The sequence below is a fragment of the Cherax quadricarinatus genome, chromosome 12, assembly GCF_038502225.1.
Source record: "Cherax quadricarinatus isolate ZL_2023a chromosome 12, ASM3850222v1, whole genome shotgun sequence".
Classification (NCBI taxonomy): Eukaryota; Metazoa; Arthropoda; class Malacostraca; order Decapoda; family Parastacidae; genus Cherax; species Cherax quadricarinatus.
In genome coordinates this window covers 25,046,163-25,070,521 of record NC_091303.1, presented here as the reverse complement: position 1 = coordinate 25,070,521, position 24,359 = coordinate 25,046,163, and the positions used below count along the sequence as shown (strand labels likewise).

The window sequence follows — 24,359 nt, the reverse complement described above, 5'->3', positions numbered from 1 at the left end:
TTAATGATGGAGTTCTGGTCCTAAGACCATGTCGGTAAATAAATGCATCACTAATAATGGTAGTGGGTTTGTGGCAACCATCTTAGATATTGTTTTAATGTCACCTTTGCACCATTTATAACATTTCTGTTATATTTTTAGATGTTTATACAGCAGTGTACTGTATATTGTAATAAACAGAATAGATGAAATCAGCTCTAATATACTTTTTTAGGTATGTATACTGGTCAGAGAGCCCATCATAAGTCTGAGTCATTGGTAGATGAATACATACAGTGGACCCTCGACCAACGATATTAATCCGTTCCAGAGAGCTTGTCCTTAGCCGAATTAATTTTCCCCATAAGAAATAATGGAAATCCAATTAATCCGTTCCAGACACCCAAAAGTATGAAAAAAATTTGCTTTTTTCACATGAAATATACATTTTCCTCCATAGAAAAACAAGGATACATGCACAATAAATACTGTACTAAATGAAAAATAAGTGACACTTACTTTTATTGAAGATGTAGTGATGAGTGATGAAGTGGGAGGAGGGGAGATGGATGTGTATTATTGTTTTTTTAATGTCACTGGGAACAACTTGAGAGTCACTGGACCTCTGTCACACCAAAAATCTGTCCATAGGGCTCTGTACTTCACATTCCTTTAAGATTTTCCTAAAATGGGCCACAACATTTTCATTGTAAGAGTCACCAGCATGGCTTGCAATAGCTATGTCAGAGTGATTTTCATCCATAAAGGTTTGCACCTTTGTCCACAATGTACAAATTTCCTTAATCATTGAAGAAGGCAACTTCTTCCATCTCTCTCTCCCCTCCTCTGAAGCAATTTCTTCAGTTGTGATCTTTTGCTGTTGCAGATGCTCTTGCAGCTCATCGTCGTCTTCCACCAACTCTTCCACATCCTCCCCACTAACCTCTAACCCTATGGACTTCCCCAATGACACAATACATTCCACAATGGGTATAGGCTCCTCAGGGCTAGCCCCAAACCCTTCAAAATCCCTCTCTTGTACACATTGTGGCCACAGTTTCCTCCAAGCAGAGTTCAAAGTCCTGCAAGTCACTCCCTCCCAAGCCTTACCTATAAGGTTTATGCAATTGAGGATACTAAAGTGATCTTTCCAAAAGTCTTTTAGGGTCAATTGAGTGTCTGAGGTCACTTCAAAGCACTTTTGAAACACTGCTTTGGTGTACAGTTTTTTGAAATTTGAAATGACCTGCTGGTCCATGGGCTGGAGGAGAGGAGTGGTATTAGGAGGCAAGAACTTGACTTTGATAAAACTCAAGTCCCCCACAATTCACTCTGACAAGTCTGAAGGATGAGCAGGGGCATTGTCTAATACCAAGAGACACTTGAGGGCCAATTTATTTTCCAGGAGGTAATTTTTCACAGTGAGGCCAAACACATGATAAAACCAATCATAGAAAATGTCCCTAGTGACCCATACCATACTGTTTGCCCTCCACATCACACACAAATTAGCCTTGACGACACTTTTTCTCGAACACACTGGAAGTTTCAGAGTGATACACGAGTAGAGGCTTCTCTTTGTAATCCCCACTAGCATTACTACAAAACATTAGAGTTAGCCTGTCTTTCATAGGCTTGTGCCCTGGCAGTGCTTTTTCCTCCTGAGTACTGTAGGTCCTGTTTGGCATTTTCTTCCAAAACAGGCCTGTTTCGTCATAATTAAACACTTGTTGGGGTTTTAATTTTTCAGTGTCTATGTACTCTTTGAATTCCTGCACATATTTTTCAGCCACTTTTTTGTCTGAACTGGCAGCCTTTCCATGCCTTACCACCACACTGTGTATGCCATTACAATTCTTAAATCTCTCAAACCAACCTTTGCTGGCCTTAAATTCAATAACATCACCACTAGTTGCAGGCATATTTTTAATTAAATCGTCATGCAACTGCCTTGTCTTTTCACATATAATTGATTGAGAATTACTATCTCCTGATATTTGTTTTTCGTTTATCCACAACAACAGTCTCTCAATATCTTCGAGTATTTGTGATCTCTGTTTCGAAAACATACTTTCACCTTTCACAACAACAGCTTCCTTGATTGTCTTTCTGTTGGCCAAGATAGTAGCGATGGTTGATTGGGGTTTGTTGTACAACCTGGCTAGCTCGGAGGCACGCACTCCACTTTCATACTTTGTAATTATCTCCTTCTTCAGTTCGATTGTAATTCTCACCCTTTTTACCACAGGGTTGGCACTAGAAGCTTTCTTTGGGCCCATGGTGGCTTATTGAGCAGTTATTAGTGCTAAAAACACTGGAATAATACAAAATGTATCGAACGTATGTGTGGAAGCAACCGCACTGGCTTGTAAACAGTGGCACACTAACTGATGGCAGGGCAGCTGAGGCGCACTCAGGCCAGATGGTCGCGTGTTGTTAGTTGAGCTTTTCATCGTTGGTCCGGCCAAAATTTTTACGCTCGAGCGCATCGTTAGGCAATTTTATCGTTAGACGATGCCATCATTGGTCGAGGGTCCACTGTACATCACTAAGTGAGGCAAGACTGTATATGCTTTTTACATAAGCAGCGAAGATTGTAATTATGCCTTTTATTCAACAATTACTCTTGTTTACTGAACTTTCTTGTTTCCTGGAATCATTATGTAACTTGGGAATAGGGACAATAGTGCTTATCTTGATGACATCTAATTTCTTTTAACACACCTGTCATTTCCATCCGAGGCAGGGTGACCTGAAAATTGTTTTACAAAAGGATTGCTACTGTTCATAAACATAAAGGTATTGTACACTTAGGTTTTTGTACCTTTAGCAAGTGATTAAAACGAAGCCTGTGATTGTTTTACATGATGGTAGGATTGCTGATGTCTTTTGTCTGTCTCATAAATACACTTAGGGAGATTTTATCTTAAAGTCTTATTAATTTTCCTTTTATAGGTGTGCAGATGATAAGAAAGAGATGATTGTGGATGTTATGAATGAGAAAAACTAGTAGCCCAAAATAAAGATTGGATGTGAAAAGTGGGTTATAATTGCTCCAGGATGTAGCACGTAATGAAAGTAGTTTATTAGATTATGTATTGGTGGATAAAAGGTTGATGGGTATTTTCGGATCATTATTTAGTTGTAGCTACAGTTAGAGTAAGAGGTAGATGGGAAAAGAGGAAGGTCACCTCTTACAACACACATGGCTGATGGAATAAGAATTCTTTTCCACTTAATGATAAATTAATGTTGAGCCCTGATGTGTGACTTACATTTGTGTCATATAAATATTATGACAGAAATGTTAAAAGCAGGGGGGGATATAGTGTTGGAGTGGTTGGTACTTTTGTTTAATAAATGTATGAAAGAGGGGAAGGTACCTAGGGATTGGCAGAGAGCATGTATAGTCCCTTTATATAAAGGGAAAGGGGACAAAAGAGACTGTAAAAATTACAGAGGAATAAGCTTACTGAGTATACCAGGAAAAGTGTACGGTAGGGTTATAATTGAAAGAATTAGAGGTAAGACAGAATGTAGGATTGCGGATGAGCAAGGAGGTTTTAGAGTGGGTAGGGGATGTGTAGATCAGGTGTTTACATTGAAGCATATATGTGAACAGTATTTAGATAAAGATAGGGAGGTTTTTATTGCATTTATGGATTTAGAAAAGGCATATGATAGAGTGGATAGAGGAGCAATGTGGCAGATGTTGCAAGTATATGGAATAGGTGGTAAGTTATTAAATGCTGTAAAGAGTTTTTATGAGGATAGTGAGGCTCAGGTTAGGGTGTGTAGAAGAGAGGGAGACTACTTCCCGGTAAAAGTAGGTCTTAGACAGGGATGTGTAATGTCACCATGGTTGTTTAATATATTTATAGATGGGGTTGTAAAGGAAGTAAATGCTAGGGTGTTTGGGAGAGGGGTGGGATTAAATTATGGGGAATCAAATTCAAAATGGGAATTGACACAGTTACTTTTTGCTGATGATACTGTGCTTATGGGAGATTCTAAAGAAAAATTGCAAAGGTTAGTGGATGAGTTTGGGAATGTGTGTAAAGGTAGAAAGTTGAAAGTGAACATAGAAAAGAGTAAGGTGATGAGGGTGTCAAATGATTTAGATAAAGAAAAATTGGATATCAAATTGGGGAGGAGGAGTATGGAAGAAGTGAATGTTTTCAGATACTTGGTTTTCTTCTCTTATCTTTATAGTTCTTGTTCAAGTTTACTTACGCTTATCTCCATGGGAAGTGGAATAGAATTCTACCTCCATAAGCAGTGCATGTCACAAGAGGCGAGTAAAGTGCTGGCAGCAAGAAGCTAGCACCCCTTCTGTATATACAGCCTCTCCTTACTTAGCGATGTGCTCATTTTCTGACCACTCTGACTTATGATCAGCTCTCCAACCAGTATGCAAACCTAAGTAATTTATATTAAAGCTGATTTCTTATATTGTGTTTATTACAGTATACAGTACACTTCTGTATAGACATTTAAAAATACACTAAAATTGCTATAAATGGTGCAAAGGTTACGTTAAAAAATATCTAAAGATGGTTGACACAAACTCACTACCAACTTACTCTTAGGAACAGAACCCCATTGTTAACCCTTTCAGGGTTTCCGACATACTAGTACGGCTTACGCACCAGGGTTATTGACGTACTAGTGCGCCTAAATTCTAGCACCTTCAAATCTAGTGAGAGAAAGCTGGTAGGCCTACATATGAAAGAATGGGTCTATGTGGTCAGTGTGCATGGTATAAAAAAAATCCTGCAGCACACAGTGCATAATGAGAAAAAAAAAACTCCGAACGTGTTTTTTGTTTCAAACAGCAACTTTGCAGTGTATTTTCGTATGGTATTTATGGTTGTATTTAAGTTTTCCTGGTCTCATTTTATAGAATGGAAGACATATTACAGAAATTGAGATGATTTTGATTGGTTTCATAATGAAAAGTATCTTGAAATTGAGCTCAAAATAGCAGAAATGTTCGATTTTTAGCAAAGTTCAAAAGTAAACAAATCATGCCAAGCATCCAATACACGTCAACTGGTTAGTCTAATATCCTTTCACAAGTGTGCTGACATTATTTCTACCATTTCTACCTCATTTGTACACTAGTGCAGTAGTCTGCATAACAGTAAATCTATTTTTTCTGAGAATAAAAATTCAAAGTGGAAAGTAAAAGAGATGTAAGAGGGGCCTGGGGACATGACTAATGAGCAGAGAATATGTTATTTTAGTGTCAGGAATGTCTGTCTTGTTTATTCTGGACCCTATTTGGAAATTGGCATCTTCTGAAATTTGTGTGAAATTGGCAAAATTGCCAATTTCTGACCACTTTATTGGATAGTTGAAATCGGTAAATGGGTAGTTTCTTGTACTCATTCGATAGAAAATATGGAGTTCTAGTGAAATAGATATGATTTTTGTTGACTAGTACACTGGAATTGGCCGAAAATAGGGCTCAAAGTGGGCAAAATCGCCGATGCATAAACATCGTCCAGACTGCTAACTTTGCAAGAGCATAATTCCATAAGCTTTCCATCAAATTTCATACTTTTGGTGCCATTATGATTGGGAAAAGATTCTCTATCATATCATAAGAAAAAATAATTTTCTTGTTATTTTTCGAAAAATTTTCGACCCTGAGAACGAGTTTAGGAGAGGGCGTCTCAACCCTGAAAGGGTTAAGTGAGGAGAGGCTGTATTACTAAATTTAAAAGGAGAAACTTTTGTTTTTTCTTTTGGGCCACCCTGCCTTGGTGGGATATGGCCAGTTTGTTGAAAGAAGAAGTAGTACATGTATTAATTCTGCTCCATTAAATTTACATTACAGGCTACTGCTACATTACATTATACACATTTTTTATCCATATATTTTTATAAATTTTAAAGTGCCTTGTTAATCTACTAAGGTAACTTGAACATTTCTTTTTACTCAGGGTCCCGAGTTGTCTCCTCCCACCCTGTTTGTGCCATGACATGAAAATGTGTATCTAATAGTGACTTATTAGTCTAGTGAAGGCTTCTTTTCTGAACAGTATGTTGTAATAATGATACATAAATAGTAGACAGCAACTATCCAGGGAGGTACAGTACTATCGTCCTGCCATTTTTTAAACATTTCAGTTCATAGCTTATTTCAGATAAGCTATGAGCGATAAATTTGGGCCTAGATAAGAGAGAATGGGTCTGTGTGGTAAATCTACCTGGAGGGGTCAATGCCCCCATGGCCTGGTCTATGACCAAGCATCTCAGTGGATCAAGGCCTGATCAACCAGGCTGTTACTACTGGCCACACACAGTCCAACATATGAACTACAGCCCGGCTGATCCAGCACTGACTTTAAGTATTTGTCCAGCTCCCTCTTGAAGGCAGCCAGGGGTCTATTGGTAATTTCCCTTATGCCTGGTGGGAGGCTGTTGAACAATCTTGGGCTCCGGACACTTATTGTGTGTTCTCATAGTGTACCAATGGCACCCCTACTTTTCACTGGGGTATTTTGCATCACCTGCCCAGTCTTTTGCTTTCATAGGGAGTGATTTCTGTGTGCAGATTAGGGACCATTCCTTCTAAGATTTTCCAAGTGTAGAAGATTATGATTATCTCTCTCGCCTGCACTCTGGCGACTACAAGTCAAGTGCTTCTAAGCATTCCCAGTAGTTAAGGTGTTTGACAGAACTTATATGTGCAGTAAAGGCTCTTTGTACATTCTCTAGATCTCCAGTTATACCTGCTTTGAAAGGAGATGTTAAAGTACAGCAGTATTTCAGCCTAGAGAGCACAAGTAATTTAAAAAGGATCATCATTGGCTTGGCAACTCTTGTTTTGAACATTCTCATTATCCATCCTATCATTTTCTTTGCAGATGTCATAGTGGCACTGTTGTGATCTTTGAAGGTGAGATCCTCAGACATTACTACTCCCAGGTCCTTCACATTACTTTTTTGCTCTATTGTATGATTGGAGTTCGTAGTATACTCAGTTCTAGTTATTATTTCCTCCAGTTTTCCATAATGGAGTAGTTGGAATTTGTCTTCATTGAACATAATATTGTTTTCCATTGCCCATTAGAAAACTTGGTTTATATCTTCTTGGAGGTTTACCACATCCTCAAGTGTGCACTGTATAAAAAAAATCCTGCAGCACAAAAGGTTTTTTTATATTAGAAAAAACGGCAACTGTGTTTTTGGTTTAAAACAGTGACTGCAGTGTATTTTCATATGTTTGTATGGTTGTATTCTGGTTTCTTGGTGTCATTTGATAGAATGTAAGATATATTACAGAAATAGAGATGATTTTAATTGGTTTCAGGACTGAAAGTAGCTTGAAATTGGCTCAAATTAGTGGAAATGTCCAAGTGGTTAGTCTAATACGTGTCCACAAGTGTGCTGACATTATTTATACAATTATTACAATTATGCAGTAGTCTGCATAACAATAAATATTTTTTTTTTGTGTGAATAAAAATTCAAAATAGAAAGCAAGTGTAATATAAGAGGAGCGTGGGTACATAACTGATGAACAGAGGAATTTTTTTTTTAGTTCCAGGATTGTCTACATTGTTTATTCTGGACCCTATTTTTGAATTGGCAATTTTTGAATTTTGTGTGAAATTGGAATTTTTGATCACTTTATTGGGTAGATGAAATAGGTAAATGGGCAGTTTCTTGTACTCAGTCATTAGAATAGAAGGAATGCTTATGAAATAGCTATGAGTTTGGTTGACTGTAACAATGGAATTGGCTGAAAATAAGGCTCAAAATAGGCAGAATCACTGATGGGTAAATGTCACTGAGACTACTAACTTTGCAAGAGTGCGATTCCATAAGTTTTACATCAAATTTTGTACTTTTGGTTTCATTACCTTCAGAAAAAGATTCTCTATCATTTCATAAGAAAAAATATTTTTAAATTCTCTGACCCTGAGAGCAGTTTCACATCAGGGGTTCTAACCTTGAAAGGGTTAAATAAGTGCCTTGCCAGAAGTGTACAGATATCACAGATCGGTGACCCTCTAAAATGTAACACCCATATCCCTCCTATGGAGTGTGGGCACTGTATTTTTTCCCCTCACAACTCCAGTACGGTTCTTCTTAATCACTTTGTAAATATTATCCTGCTCATAAAACTCATTTGTCTCCACTTTGATCTAACATGCTTACACAAGCTTGTTGGATACTCAAGTTCCTAGTTCTTCAAACCTTTATTCCCTCCCTCCACCCATCTTTGGGACAACTCCTATACCCCTCCTTCCCTCTACCTCAGAACCTCAGATTTATAGACCCTCTTAGCCATCCTATTCTGCTTCATCCTGTCTGGGTGCCGAAAGCACCTCAACAGCCTCTCCTCAGTTCTCTGACTTATAATTTCAGTAATCTCACACAGTTTTTTTCTAATCTCCATGCTCTAAATTCTCTGCTTAATATTCACACCACACATGTATGCATTCTGTACATACATTTTTTTTTGGCCACATCAGCCATTTCCCCACCAATGTAGGACTGCACAAGGAAATACATCCATCATCACCCATTCAGTAGTTGTCTTTTCAAAAATATATAGACATCACAATTCAAATGTAACACCAAACTGTAACATCCCCACCCTTCCTTCAGAGTGCAGACACTTTTCTTCCCACCTCAGGGAGGCCTTGTGCAATGCCAGGCCACAGGAAGAGATATTCCCAAAAGCATCAATATGTAGAGAGCTAGTGAATGTTGCCTAAAATGTGTAGCATAGGGGGCAAGCATTGTTGAGTAGGATTCACAGTAGTAAATTTTTTAAAATACTGTACTCTTGTAATACATGTAATGCTTTTTCAGGTTTGTTTTCTACTCTGAGTGGGACCGTCCAGCCAATATCAGTCGTGCCTATCTCGATGGCTCGAATGTCATGGTGTTCCGGAATGTTTTGCTTGGATGGCCCAATGGTCTTTCAATAGATTATTCTACAAATCGTATATACTGGTGTGATGCACTTCTGGATCATGTACAGCATGCCAATTTGGATGGTACAGATGTCCAGACCATCAGCTCTCAGAGCATCAGACATCCATTCTCCCTTGTTATTTATAATGGTTGGTACATTGTTCTTTATAATTTATTATAACATTTATTGAATAAATGTTATTCATGGTATGTGGAATAATTTTCTTTATAAAATGTAGAATGTATATTAGCAAATTATATGAATAATACATTCTGAGTTAGATTGTAAAAGGGATAATTTAATTTTAGAAATTTCAGAGTAATTGCAGGTTTTAAATTTGCATGCTAACTACTGTACCATTGATGGTACAGTAGTGTGTTTAACATGAGAGCCCAAAAAATCTCAGGGGTCCTGAGTTCAAATCCCACTAGTATTCTCAAAATTTAATTTTAATGATTGGTTTATTGTGAGGTTTAAAGTTATCTATTAATGTATGTTGTACTGCAAACAGATTGGCTGTACGTGACTGATTGGCGTCGAGATGCAATTCTGAGAATGAATAAGACTGATGGTTCCCAGGAGAGAACTGTAGCACAGGTTGCAGAGAGCAATCGTCTCTATGGTATTCGCATCTACAGTGTCAAAGCACAGGATATTGCTGTTGGGCACCCATGTTATAATAATAATAACAACTGTGAGAAATTCTGTTTCCCAGTGCCAGATGAAACTACAGGAAATCTTAAGGCAAAATGTGACTGCCCCGTAGGTGAAAAAATTAACTCTGATGGCCTGACTTGTGCAGTTGATCCTGATGCCGAACCAATGGATCCATCATGTGCACCTTGGGATTTTACTTGCTCCAATGGTCGTTGTATACAGAAAACTTGGGTGTGTGATGGTGATGATGATTGTCTGGATAACTCTGATGAAGAACAGAATTGTACCGAGGCTACTTGTCGTGAGGAAGAGTTCCAATGTGGCTCCGGAAGATGTATCCCAAACACCTTCAAATGTGATTCAGATAATGACTGTGGAGATTTTTCAGATGAGACCGGGTGTGTTAATGTCACATGTGAAACCTCATATTTCCAGTGTGACAATGCCCGCTGCATCCCAATGAACTGGAAATGTGATTCTGAGAATGACTGTGGTGATAGTTCTGATGAAGGAGATTTTTGTGCCAACAAAACATGTTCTTACTTCCAGTTCACTTGCCCCAGCACTGGTGCTTGCATACCACAAGCTTGGGTATGTGATGGTGACAATGATTGCTATGACAATAAAGATGAAGAAGGTTGTCCACCTATAGCATGTACAGCTGCTCAATTCAAATGTAATAATCAAAAGCAGTGTATTCATGAATCCTACAAATGTGATGGAATCCCAGACTGTGATGATGCTTCAGATGAACTAGGATGCCCCACTGTTGGACCAGATGAGTGCAATGATGAGAGTCAGTTTAAGTGTGAGAAGTCTGGTATATGTATCCCAAAGAGCTGGAGATGTGATGGCACTTCAGACTGTGAAGATTCCTCTGATGAACCTAATACTTGTGGACAGGTTAGTGAATAAAAATAACTACATGTAACTATGCTGTCAAAATAAATTTAGTATATTAAATTATTTAGTTTGGATAACAGTATCTATATTTATTGTTACATGGTTGAAAGCTAGCAGTATGTATTCATCATACTGTCAACATATTTTCCTTTCTTTTTGGAGTCACCATGCCTCAGTGGGAAATGGCCGCTGTGTTAAAAAAAAAAAATTACAATATTTTATTTTTTACAGGTAACTTGTCCCAGCAGCCATTTTCAGTGCAAAAATTCCAGATGCATATTTCACTCTTGGTTATGTGATGGTGAGAATGACTGCGGTGATGGCTCTGATGAAGACAATGATCAAGCTTGTGGAAAGCCTGCCTTCAAGTAAGAGTAGTCCACAGTTTTTAAATATTACAGTGGAACCCCGGTTTTCATCTTTAATCCGTTCCTGAAGGTCGGCCGAAAACCGATTTGTACGAAAACTGAAGTAATATTTCCCATAAGAAATAATGTAAATCCAATTAATCCATTCCAGACACCCAAAAATATTAACAAAAAATACATTTTATAGAGAATAACTATTGTTTTGCATACAGAAAAAATGAGAAATAAATATAAATGACTAATGAAATGGATAAATGAACATTTAACATCACTTTTACTTTTCTTGAAGACTCTTGTTGGCGTATGGAAGATGGCAAGGAGGGGAGAGGGAGGAGAGGTTATTGTTTGGAAGGGGAATCCCCTCCATAAGGACTTAAGTTATCAAAGCCCTATCCAGGGTTACTTTCCTTCTTTGTCTTTTACTGGCACTAGGACCAACTTGAGAGTCACTGGGCCCCTGTTGCACAAAAACTCTGTCCAGATAGGCCTGTTTCTGGTGTCTCTTTAAGATTTGAATAAAATGGGACAAGGCATTGTCATTAAACATATTGCTGACATGGCTTTCAACAACTTTGTTAGGGTGATATTTCTCCACAAAACTTTGCACCTCACTCCACTTTGCACAAATGTCCTTAATTGCTGAAGAAAGCACATTCTCCTCTCTCTCTTCCTCCTCCTCTGAAGCAATTTCCTCAGCTAAGGTCTGTTGCTGTTCCAAATGAAGGTCTTGTTCTGGATGAACGCGTGGAGTAATGCTCACTGAACGAGTAACAAAGGCAGACAAAGTCACGAACTTATGAATGGCTGCATCCCGCGAGCAGGCGGATTCATCTGATACGGACAATTTCTGAGAGGATGTATGAAAACGGGGCAACTTTAGCCGAAAGAAGTGGTTGAAAACTGAATTGTACGATAACAAGACTGGACGAAAACTGGGGTTCCACTATATATTGGAATTTCAAAAATCATAAGGCACTTTTTTGGATATAAATGTATAATTCTCTTATAGGTAGTAGGCTGGTAGACAGCAACCACCCAGGGAGGTACTACCGTCCTGCCAAGTGAGTGTAAAACGAAAGCCTGTAATTGTTTTACATGATGGTAGGATTGCTGGTGTCTATTTTTCTGTCTCATGAACATGCAAGGTTTCAGGTACGTCTTGCTACTTCTACTTACACTTAGGTCACACTACACATACATGTACAAGCATATATATACATACATGCCCCTCTAGGTTTTCTTCTATTTTCTTTCTAGTTCTTGTTCTTGTTTATTTCCTCTTATCTCCAGGGGGAAGTGGAACAGAATTCTTCCTCCGTAAGCCATGCGTACCGTAAGAGGCGGCTAAAATGCCGGGAGCAAGGGGCTAGTAATCCCTTCTCCTGTATATATTACTATATGTAAAAGGAGAAACTTTCGTTTTTCCTTTTGTTCCACTCCGCCTCGGTGGGATACGGCTGGTGTGTTGAAAGAAAGAAGATATAATTCTCTAAATTGAAAATAGTTTATCAATAACATACTGATAAAACTAATGTATTCATTGCAACCTAGGTAGTAGGTTGGTAGACAGCAACCGCCCAGGGAGGTACTACCGTCCTGCCAAGTGAGTGTAAAACGAAAGCCTGTAATTGTTTTACACGATGGTAGGATTTCTGGTGTCCTTTTTTCTGTCTCATGAACATGCAAGATTTCAGGTACGTCTTGCTAATTCTACTTACACTTAGGTCACACTACACATACATGTACAAGCACATATATACACACCCCTCTGGGTTTTCTTCTATTTTCTTTCTAGTTCTTATTCTTGTTTATTTCCTCTTATCTCCATGGGGAAGTGGAACAGAATTCTTCCTCCGTAAGCCATGCGTGTTGTAATAGGCGACTACAATGCCGGGAGCAAGGGGCTAGTAACCTCTTCTCCTGTATATATTACTAAATGTAAAAGGAGAAACTTTAGTTTTTCCTTTTGGGCCACCCTGCCTCGGTGGGATACGGCCGGTGTGTTGAAAGAAAGAAAGATTCATTGCAAATTTTGCATTAGAGGATTCATACCAAGGAAACAACTTTTTTGCTTTGGCCACATTTTTTTGTTGTTTGCTAATAATTTTCAGAGGATAACTAGGAGATGAAGGTTTTCTTCTTTTTCTTTTTAGTAGGCTATATGGGAAAAGGGGTTACTAGCCCATTGCTCTTAGCATTTTAGTTGACTTTTACAACATGCATGGCTTACGGAGAAAAGATTCTTATTCCACTTCCCCTTGGATATGAAAGGAAAAGTAATAAGAACAAGAAATATTAAGATACATAAAATCAAAGAAAACTCAGGTGAGTGTGTATACATAAATGTGTACATGCATGTGTAGTGTGACCTAAGTGTGAGTAGAAGTAGCAAGACGTACCTGAAATCTTGCATGTTTATGAGACAGAAAAAAGACACCAGCAATTCTACCATCATGTAAAACAAATACAGGCTTCCATTTTGCACTCACCTGGCAGTACAGTAGTACCTCCCTGGAGGGTTGCTGTCTACCACCGTACTATCAAGAAACAAGGCTGAAGGGGGTAGGAGAGTTTCAGTAGGGAGAAATAAATGGGATTAGGTCAGGGGTTTCTAATAGAATTAGAGCTAAGTAGTAGCAATAATGTTGAAGGATGAGTTGTGGCAGGAAAAGAAGGAATATAAATGTATAAATTCAAGGATTATGTTGAGTAAATCAAAGGTTGGATGTGAAAAGTGGGTTATTGTAAGTGTTTATGCACCTGGAGAAGAGAGAGGTATAGAGGAGAGAGATTTTGGGAAATGTTGAGTGAGTGCATGAGGCATTTTGAACCAAGTAAGAGAGTACTTATGTTTGGGAATCTCTATGCTAAAGTGGGTAAAATTGTTGTACTGGGAGTAGTAGGTAAATTTGGGGTGCCAGGGATAGATGAAAATGGGGAGCCTTTCATTGAAATATGTGTAGAAAGAGGTTTGGTAATAAGTAATAAATATTTTATGAAAAAGAGGATAAATAAGTACAGTAGGGCCCTGCTTGATGGCGGTCCGCTAATACGGACATTTTAAATTATGACCAAAACTCACTATACGGCTTCCCCCACCAGATTTTCTGATACGGTCACTGCGCCCCACCCAGTTTGTTTACATTCTCCATGAGCTCTATGAGCACCGAGTCTCCATTGTGTCTGGAAACTTTCCAAAATATCAAGTGTTATAAAGTTATTTCATGTTTTATATATAATAGATAATTATACTTATGTGTAACTGTACCTAAATATACTTACACAGTGCTGGCATGAAGATGCACATCAAAATCACTTATAGTGTCTTATTAGTCTTGAGGATGTCGTATTAATAATGATAATAATACAAAATAATAATCACTCTGAGGCACATTAAATGTCGTATATTATGTTAATATACAAATTTTTCAATAATCCATCTATTTTTTTTTTTTTTTATTAACACATCGGCCAATTCCCACCAAGGCAGGGTGGCTCGAAAAAGAAAAACTTGCATCATCATTCACTCCATCACTGTCTTGCCAGAGGGGTGCTTTACACTACAGTTATAAAACTGCAACATTAACACCCCTCCTTCAGAGTGTAGACACTGTACTTCCCATCTTCAGGACTCAAGTCCAGCTTGCCGGTTTCCCTGAATCCCTTCATAAACGTTACTTTGCTGACACTCCAACAGCATGTCAAGTATTAAAAACCATTTGTCTCCATTCACTCCTATCAAATATGCTCATGCACACTTGCTGGAAGTCCAAGCCCCTCACACACAAAACCTCCTTTACCCCCTCCCGCCAACCCTTCCTAAGCCAACCCCTACCCCGCCATCCCTCCACTATAGATTTATACACTCTCGAAGTCACTCTGTTTTGTTCCATTCTTTCTACATGTCCGAACAACCTCAACAACCCTTCCTCAGCCCTCTGGATAATAGTTTTGGTAATCCCACACCTCCTAATTTCTGAACTACGAATTCTCTGCATTATATTCACACCACACATTGCCCTCAGACATGACATCTCTGCTGCCTCCACCCTTCTCCTCATTGCAACATTCATCACCCATCCTTCACACAAATACAAGAGTGTTGGTACAACTATATTCTCATACATTCCCCTTTTTGCTTCCACGGACAAAGTTCTTTGTCTCCACAGACTCCTAAGTGCACCACTCACGCTTTTTCCCTCATCAATTCTGTGATTCACCTAATCCTTCATAGACCCATCTGCTGACACGTCCACTCCTAAACATCTGAATATATTCACCTCCTCCAATACTCTCTCCCTCCAATCTGATATCCAGTCTTTCATCAACTAATCTTTTTGTTATCCTCATAACCTTACTCTTTCCTATATTCACTTTTAATTTTCTTCTTTTACATCCCTTACCAAATTCATCCACCAACCTCTACAACTTCTCTTCAGAATCTCCCAAAAGCACCGTGTTATCAGCAAAGAGCAACTGTGACAACTCCCACTTCGTGTTTGATTCTTTATCTTTTAACTCCACACCTCTTGGCAAGACCTTAGCATTCACTTCTCTTACAACCCCATCTATAAATATATTGAACAACCACAGTGACAACACACATCCTTGTTTAAGGCCTTCTTTTACTGGGAAATAATCTCCCTCTCTCCTACATACTCTAACCTGAGCCTCAATATCCTTGTAAAAACTCTTCACTGCTTTCAGTAACCTGCCTCCTATACCATACACCTGCAACATCTGCCACATTGCCCCCCCTATCCATAAATGCCACAAAAAGCTCTTTAGCCTTATCTAAATACTGTTCACCTATATGTTTCACTGTAAACACTTGGTCTATACACCCCTACCTGTCCTAAAGCCTCCTTGTTCATCTGCTATCCTACTCTCTGTCTTACTCCTAATTCTTTCAATAAGAACTCTGCCATGTACTTTACCAGGTATACTCAACAGGCTTATTCCCCTGTAATTTTTGCACTCTCTTTTATTCCCTTTGCCTTTATACAAAGGAACTATGCATGCTCTCTGCCAATCCCTAGGCACCTTACCCTCTTCCATACATTTATTAACCCTTTCAGGGTCCAAGGCCCAAATCTGGAGTCACGCACCAGTGTCCAAGAATTTTCAAAAAAAAAATTTGTTATTTTTTCTTATGAAATCGTAGAGAATCTTTTTGTGAAGGTAATAAAACAAAAAGTACGAAATTTGGTGGAAAATTGACGAAATTATGCTCTCGCGAATTTTGATGTGTCAGCGATATTTACGAATCGGCGACTTTGTCGACTTTGACTCCCATTTTAGGCCAATTACATTATTCCAATCAACCAAATTCTTAGCTATTTCACTAGTATTACTTCTATTCTATCGATTGAGCACAAGAAATCGCCAAGTCAACTGTTTCAACTACAAAATAAAGTGATCGGAAATTGTTAATTTGGCCAATTTAACACAAAGTTCAAAATATTCCAATTTCAAAATAGGGTCCAGAATGAACAATGTAGGCATTCCTTGCACTAAACTAACATTTCCTCTGTTCATTAGTTATGTTTTGAGGCTTTACAAATAAATCCCATTTTGATTTTTTATTCACATAATGAATTTTTATTCACACCAAAAAATAGAAGATTTACTGTTATGCAATACTGTAATAATTGTATAAATATCATCACCATATTTGTGAATGTATATTAGACCCACCAGCTGATGTGTATTAGACGTGTGAGGTCGTTTGTTTACTCTTGAATATCGGCAAAAATTTAACATTTCCGCTACTTTGAGCTCAGTTTCAAGCCATTTCCAATGCTAAAACCAATCAAAATCATCTCTATTTCTGTAATATGTCTTCCATTCTATCAAATGAGACCAAGAAATCGCAAATACACCTATAAAAAACATACGAAAAAACACTGCAAAGTTGCTGTTTTAATCGAAAAATCATGATTTCATTTTTTTTCTCTCATTATACACAGTGTGCTGCAGGATCTGTTTTATGTGGTGCACACATACCACATAGATGTATTCTCTCATATCTAGGCCCAAATGTACCACTCACAGTTTATCAGAGTGAGCTGAGTTCATGGCGTAGATCTACGGTTTGGACCCTGAACGTAAAGCCGTAGATCTACGGGACGGACCCTGAAAGGGTTAAATAATAGCATCAACCACTCCAAAACTATATCCCCTCCTGCTTTTAACATTTCTATCTTTATCCCATCAATCTCAGCTGCCTTACCCCTTTCATTCTACCCACTGCCTCACAAACTTCCCCCACACTCACAACTGGCCCTTCCTCACTCCTACAAGATGTTATTCCTCCTTGCCCTATACACAAAATCACAGCTTCCCTATCTTCATCAACATTTAACAATTCCTCAAAATTTTCCCACCATCTTCCCGATACCTGTAACTCTTCATTTAATAACTCTCCTCTCCTATGTTTAACTGTCAAATCCATTTGTTCCCTAGGCTTCCTCAACTTATTCATCTCACTCCAAAACTTTTTCTTATTTTCAACAAAATTTGTTAATAACATCTCACCCACTCTCTCATTTGCTCTCTTTTTACATTGCTTCACCACTCTCTTAACCTCTCTTTTTCTCTCCATATACTCTTCCCTCCTTGTATCACTTATACTTTGTAAAAACCTCTCATATGCTAACATTTTCTCCCTTACTACTCTCTTTACATCATCATTCCACCAATCGCTCTACTTCCCTCCCGCACCCACTTTCCTGTAACCACAAACTTCTGCTGAACTCTCTAACACTGCATTCTAAAACCTACCCCATACATCTTTGACCCCATTGCCTATACTCTCGCTAGCCCATCTGTCCTCCAATAGTTGTTTATATCTTATCTTAACTGCCTCCTCTTTTAATTTATAAACCTTCACCTCTCTCTTACTTGCCCCTCTACCTTTTACTCTCACTGTAGCTACAACTGGAAAATGATCTGATATATCTGTGGCCCCTCTATAAACATATACATCCTGAAGTCTACTCAACAGTCTTTTATCTACCAATACATAGTCCAACAAACTACAGTGGACCCCCGCATACCGTTGGCATCACATAACGTTAAATCCGCATACCGCTACATTTTATCGCCAAGATTTTGCCTCGCATACCGCTAAAAAGCCCGCTCAACGCTGTTCGTCCGAGACGCGTCTAATGTGCACCCTTAGCCAGCCTCACATGTTCCGCCGGTGGCATTGTTTACCAGCCAGCCTCCGCGGTAACATCCAAGCATACAATCGGAACATTTCGTATTATTACAGTGTTTCTGGTGATTTTATCTGCAAAATAAGTGACCATGGGCCCCAAGGAAGCTTCTAGTGCCAACCCTACAGCAATAAGGGTGAAAATTACTATAGAGATGAAGAAAGAGATCATTGATAAGTATGAAAGTGGAGTGCATGTCTCCGAGCTGGCCAGGTTGTATACTAAACCCCAATCAACCATCGCTACTATTGTGGGCAACAAAAAGGCAATCAAGGAAGCTGTTCTTGCCAAAGGTTTAACTGTGTTTTCGAAACAGAGATCGCAAGTGATGGAAGATGTTGAGAGACTCTTATTGGTGTGGATAAATGAGAAACAGATAGCAGGAGATAGCATCTCTCAAGTGATCATAAGTGAAAAGGCTAGGAAGTTGCATCAGGATTTAATTAAAAAAATGCCTGCAACTAGTGATGTGAGTGAATTTAAGGCCAGCAAAGGTTGGTTTGAGAGATTTAAGAGGCGTAGTGGCATACATAGTGTGATAAGGCATGGTGAGGCTGCCAGTTCGGACCACAAAGCAGCTGAAAAATATGTGCAGGAATTCAAGGAGTACATAGAAAGTGAAGGACTGAAACCTGAACAAGTGTTTAATTGTGATGAAACAGGCCTGTTTTGGAAGAAAATGCCAAGCAGGACCTACATTACTCAGGAGGAAAAGGCACTCCCAGGACATAAGCCTATGAAAGACAGGCTTACTCTGTTGATGTGTTCCAATGCTACTGGTGATTGCAAAGTGAAGCCTTTATTAGTGTATCACTCTGAAACTCCCAGACCGTTCAGGCAAAAGAATGTCCTCAAGGAAAATTTGTGTGTGCTGTGGAGGGCAAACAGTAAGGCATGGGTCACTAGGGACTTTTTCTATGACTGGTTACACCATGCATTTTCCCCCAATGTGAAAGATTACCTAACTGAAAAGAAATTAGAACTTAAGTGCCTCCTGGTGTTAGACAATGCTCCTGGTCATCCTACAGATGTGGCAGAGCGACTTTATGGGGACATGAAATTCATTAAGGTGAAGTTTTTGCCTCCTAATACCACTCCTCTCCTGCAGCCCATGGACCAGCAGGTTATTGCAAACTTCAAAAAACTGTACACAAAAGCTCTCTTTGAAAGGTGCTTTGTAGTGACCTCAGAAACTCAACTGACTCTAAAAGAGTTTTGGAAGGATCACTCTAATATCCTCAATTGTGTAAACCTTATAGGTAAGGCTTGGGAGGGAGTGACTAAGAGGACCTTGAACTCTGCTTGGAAGAAACTGTGGCCAGAATGTGTAGACCAAAGGGATTTTGAAGGGTTTCAGGCTAACCCTGAGAATCCTATGCCAGTTGAGGAATCCATTATGGCATTGGGAAAGTCCTTGGGGTTGGAGGTTAGTGGGGATGATGTGGAAGAGTTGGTGGAGGAGGACAATGAAGAACTAACCACTGATGAGCTGATAGAGCAACTTCAACAGCAAGAGGCCAGACCTGAGGAAACTGGTTCGAAGGAGGGGAGAGAGAAATTGAAGAAATTGCCTACTACAAAGATTAAGGAAATCTGTGCAAAGTGGCTTGAAGTGCAAACCTTCATGGATGAAAATCACCCTCACTCAGCTATTGCAAGCCGTGCTGGTGACTATTACACTGACAATGTTGTGAAACACTTTAGGGAAGTCATAAAGGAACGAGAGGTACAGGCCACTATGGACAGATATGTTGTGCGACAGAACTCCAGTGACTCTGAAGCTGGTCCTAGTGGCATTAAAAGAAGAAGGGAAGAAACCCCAGAAAAGGACTTGACACCTCAAGTCTTAATGGAAGGGGATTCCCCTTCTAAACACTAACACTCTCTCCTCCTCCCATCCCATCAATCATCACCAGATCTTCAATAAAAGTAAGTGTCATGTAATTGTGCATGCCTTTTTCAGTTTGTGTGTATTAAAATTAATATTTCATGTGGTAAAAATTTTTTTTTTCATACTTTGGGGTGTCTTGCACGGATTAATTTGATTTCCATTATTTCTTATTGGGAAAATTCATTCGCATAACGATAATTTAGCATAACAATGAGCTCTCTTGCACGGATTAATATCGCTATGCGGGGGTCCACTGTACTGTCATTATACCCTACATCATACACAAATAACCCGCACATAGAAGAGAGGAGCTTACGACAACGTTTCGGTCCGACTTGGACCATTTACAAAGTGTGACTTTGTAAATGGTCCAAGTCGGACCGAACGTCGTTGTAAGCTCCTCTCTTCTATGTGTGGGTTATTTGTGTATCGTTCCAGTCACGGTATTGTGCCTTTTTTTTGTTATTTATGGACCCTACATCATAGCTTGTACAGTGGACCCCCGCATAACGATTACCTCCGAATCCGACCAATTATGTAAGTGTATTTATGTAAGTGCGTTTGTACGTGTATGTTTGGGGGTCTGAAATGTACTAATCTACTTCACAATATTTCTTATGGGAACAAATTCGGTCAGTACTGGCACCTGAACATACTTCTGGAGTGAAAAAATATCGTTAACCGGGGGTCCACTGTATACTTATTTATCCTCTTTTTCTTAAAATACATATTACTTATAACTAAACCCCTTTCTATACAAAGTTCAATCAAAGGGCTCCCATTATCATTTACACCTGCCACCCCAAACTTACCTACCACACCCTCTCTAAATGTTTCTCCTACTTCAGCATTTAGGTCCCCTACAATAATTACTCTCTCACTTGGTTCAAAGGTTCCTATACATTTGCTTAACATCTCCCAAAATCTCTCTCTCTCTCTTCTACACTCCTCTCTTCTCCAGGTGCATACACTCTTATTATGACCCACTTTTCACATCCGACCCTTATTTTAATCCACATAATCCTTGAATTTACACATTTATATTCCCTCTTCTCCTTCCATAACTGGTCCTTCAACATTATTGCTACCCATTCCTTAGCTATAACTCTCTCAGCTACTCCTGACTTAATCCGAATTATTTCTCCCCACTGAAACTCGCCTATCCCCTTCAGCTTTGTTTCGCTTAGGGCCAGGACATCCAACTTCTTTTTATTCATAACATCAGCAATCATCTCTTTCTTATCATCCACACTACATCCATGTACATTCAAGCATCCCAGTTTTGTAAAGTTTTTCTTCTTCTGATTTTTAGTAAAAGTGTACAGAAGGGGTTACTAGCCCATTGCTCCCGGTATTTTAGTTGCCTCATACGACATGCATGGCTTCCGGAGGAAAGATTCTTTTCCACTTCCCCATGGACAATAATTGAGAGAAAAAAAACAAGAACAAGAGCTATTAAGAAAAAGAAGAACAACCTAGAATAACATTTTCTCAAGTTCAACACCAAAGAAAATGTGAACACAATAATATTACTGGGGTAACTGGGGAAAAAGAGAGAGAGGGAAAGCTTGCATTGTGTTGGAAGCTAAACGATAATGTATATATTATTATTATTACAGTATTATTATTATTATTATTATTAAAGAGAGAAAAAGCTTGCATTGGGTTGGAAGCTGAACAATATTGTATTTATTATTATTATTATTATTATTATTATTATTATTTTTATTATTATTATTATTATCATCTTCATTATTATCGTAATACAAACAGTTTACATTGTACACATTGTAAAGTGTTTGTATTATGGTATACAACAAGCGTGCATGAACCAAAACCAGACGCATTCGTTTGTTTGTTTACAACCTCTGTGTCTCTGTCCTCTCTCGCATTTACTCATTCTCTCTCTCTCTCTCTCTATCGTTTATTCATTTTATCTCGTTTACTCACCTCTGACCCTACATTAAGACTACAAATATTTTAAGTTAAGTAATGAGTGTAATGTATATGCATTTTATCCCTCTGGGATGCTTTAAATGTCGTAGTATATTATGTGTTGGTGGGGTGGCCAGGTTGGTTACCATACCTACCACACATGATTTCCTACAATAAATACTACTCATCTCACCCTACATTAAGAGTACAAATATTTTAAGGTAAGGAATGAGTGTACTGTATGCGCATTTTACTTTTTTTTATTGTTTTTTAATGCCTGGTTCTATTGCTTACTTAATACAGTGGACCCTCGAGTAACAATGACATTGGCTAGCGATAAAATCGGATATCGATGCGTCTTTGTGTAAAAATATTGGCTTGGCCAATGATGGAAAACTTGATTAGGGACATTCGTCCTGAACGCGTCCGCCTGTCCATCCAGCCTGAGCGCCTCAGCTGCCCTGCCTTCAGCTAGTGTGCCATTGTTTACAAGCCAGGGCGGATGGTTCCACGCATACAGTTTATACATTTTGTATTATTCCATTGTTTTTAGTGCTTGTAACTGGTAAATAAGCCACCATGGGCCCAAAGAACGCTTCTAGTGTCAACCCTGTGGTAAAAAGGGAGAGAAATACTACCGAAATACTATTGTACCATGGTCAGCTGTTGCTGCACCACCATCAGCTGCTGATGCACCACCGTCAGCTGTACTACTCGAAGATGTGGAGAGACTGTTGTTGGTGTGGCTTAACGAGAAACAATTACATGTTCCGAGAAACAATTAACCCCAGGGGGTTAGCCACCCAGGATAACCCCAGAAAGTCAGTGCATCATTGAGGACTGTCTAACTTATATCTATTGGGGTCCTTAATCTTGTCCCCCAGGATGCGACCCACACCAGTCGACTAACACCCAGGTGAACATGAAAAAATGCCTGGAACTCGTGCTTATATTGGTGAATTTAAGGCCAGCAAAGGTTGGCTTGAGAGATTTAAGAATCATAGTGGCATACACAGTGTGATAAGGCATGGCGACGCTGAAAAATTCCAACCCCAACAAGTGTTCAATTGTGATGAAACAGGCCTGTTCTGGAAGAAAATGCCAAACAGGACCTACATTACTCAGGAGGAAAAGGCACTCCCAGGACACAAGCCTATGAAAGACAGGCTAACTCTCATGTTTTGTTGTAATGTTAGTGGGGATTGCAAAATGAAGCCTTTACTCGTGTATCACTCTGAAAATACCAGAATGTTCAGGAAAAAGTGTCTCATCACTCATCAATACTCTTCAGTAGAGGTAAGTGTCATTTTAGTATTGATTTATGTATTTATTGTGCATGTCTCATTGTTTTCTTTGTAGGGAAATGTTTATTTCATGTAAAAGAAATTATTGTTTTTTAATACTTTTGGCTGTCTGGAATGGATTAATTGGATTTCCATTATTTCTTATGGAGAAAATTAATTCAGCTAACGATAAAATTGGCTAAGGACAAGCTCTCTGGAATGGATTAAAATCGTTGCCTGAGGGTCCATATATGTTAGTGTAAACTTGTTATCTAGCATTTATATGCATTTATAAGTGGAAAAAAAGGGCGTTCCACTTTACGGTGATTTCCGCTTTATGGCAGTAGCCGGGAACCTAACCTGCCATATAAGTGGGGCCCTACTATGTACAACGTATGATATAACACTTAATGAAAGTGGTTTTTAGATTATATGTTGGTGGATAAAAGATTGATGGGTAGGCTTCAGGATGTACATGTTTATAGAGGGGCAATGGATATATTGGATCATTATCTAGTTATAGCTACAGTTAGAGTAAGAGGTAGATGGGGCAAAAGGAGAATGACAACAGTAAATAAGAGAGTGAAGTGAAAGTTTATAAACTATGAGAGGAAGTTAGGGTGAAATATATGCAACTAATGGCAGAAAAGTGGGCTAGTGTAAGTATGGGTAATTGGGGGGGTTGAAGAGAGATGGGATAATTTTTAAAATGGAGTACAGTGGAACCTCTTCTTGTGAGCACAGCCACATGTGAGTTTTTCCAAATACGAGCAGTCAATGGGCCAATTCTTTGCTTCCATATGCGAGCAAAATTTCCATGAGCGAGCAGACCTCAAGGCAGGTTCCCCGACGCTGGTGAGGGGCTCTTGCTCTTTATCTAGGGAATTGTATCTCATTTGTTTGTTGGACTATCTTATTGAAACTTGGGCAATGTATGGTGGAAAGATGCTCCTTAACGTACACCAAAAATGAAAGAAATCTAAGCATAAATAATGGAGTTCACTTCTCAGCAATTAGCCACCCCTTAGCGGTATTTTCATATGGTTTTTATGGTTGTATTCTCGTTTTTTTGGTCTCATTTGATAGAATGGAAGATGCATTACAGAAATAGATATGATTTTGATTGTTTTCACGATGAAAAGTACCTTGAAATTGAGCTTACCATAGGAGAAATATTCGATTGCT

At 38.9% G+C, this 24,359-nt stretch overlaps 1 protein-coding gene across 2 annotated transcripts in view; it reads left to right on the top strand.

The window, feature by feature from the left end:
* Nucleotides 1-24,359, top strand: part of mgl (low-density lipoprotein receptor-related protein megalin) — a 611,193-nt gene that overhangs the window by 153,333 nt on the left and 433,501 nt on the right. For both annotated transcript variants that reach the window (XM_070084278.1, XM_070084279.1), the window contains exons 14-16: nt 8,812-9,065; nt 9,429-10,477; nt 10,709-10,845. In XM_070084278.1, coding sequence (XP_069940379.1) covers nt 8,812-9,065; nt 9,429-10,477; nt 10,709-10,845 — 1,440 coding nt within the window. The remainder of the gene's footprint in view (nt 1-8,811; nt 9,066-9,428; nt 10,478-10,708; nt 10,846-24,359) is intronic.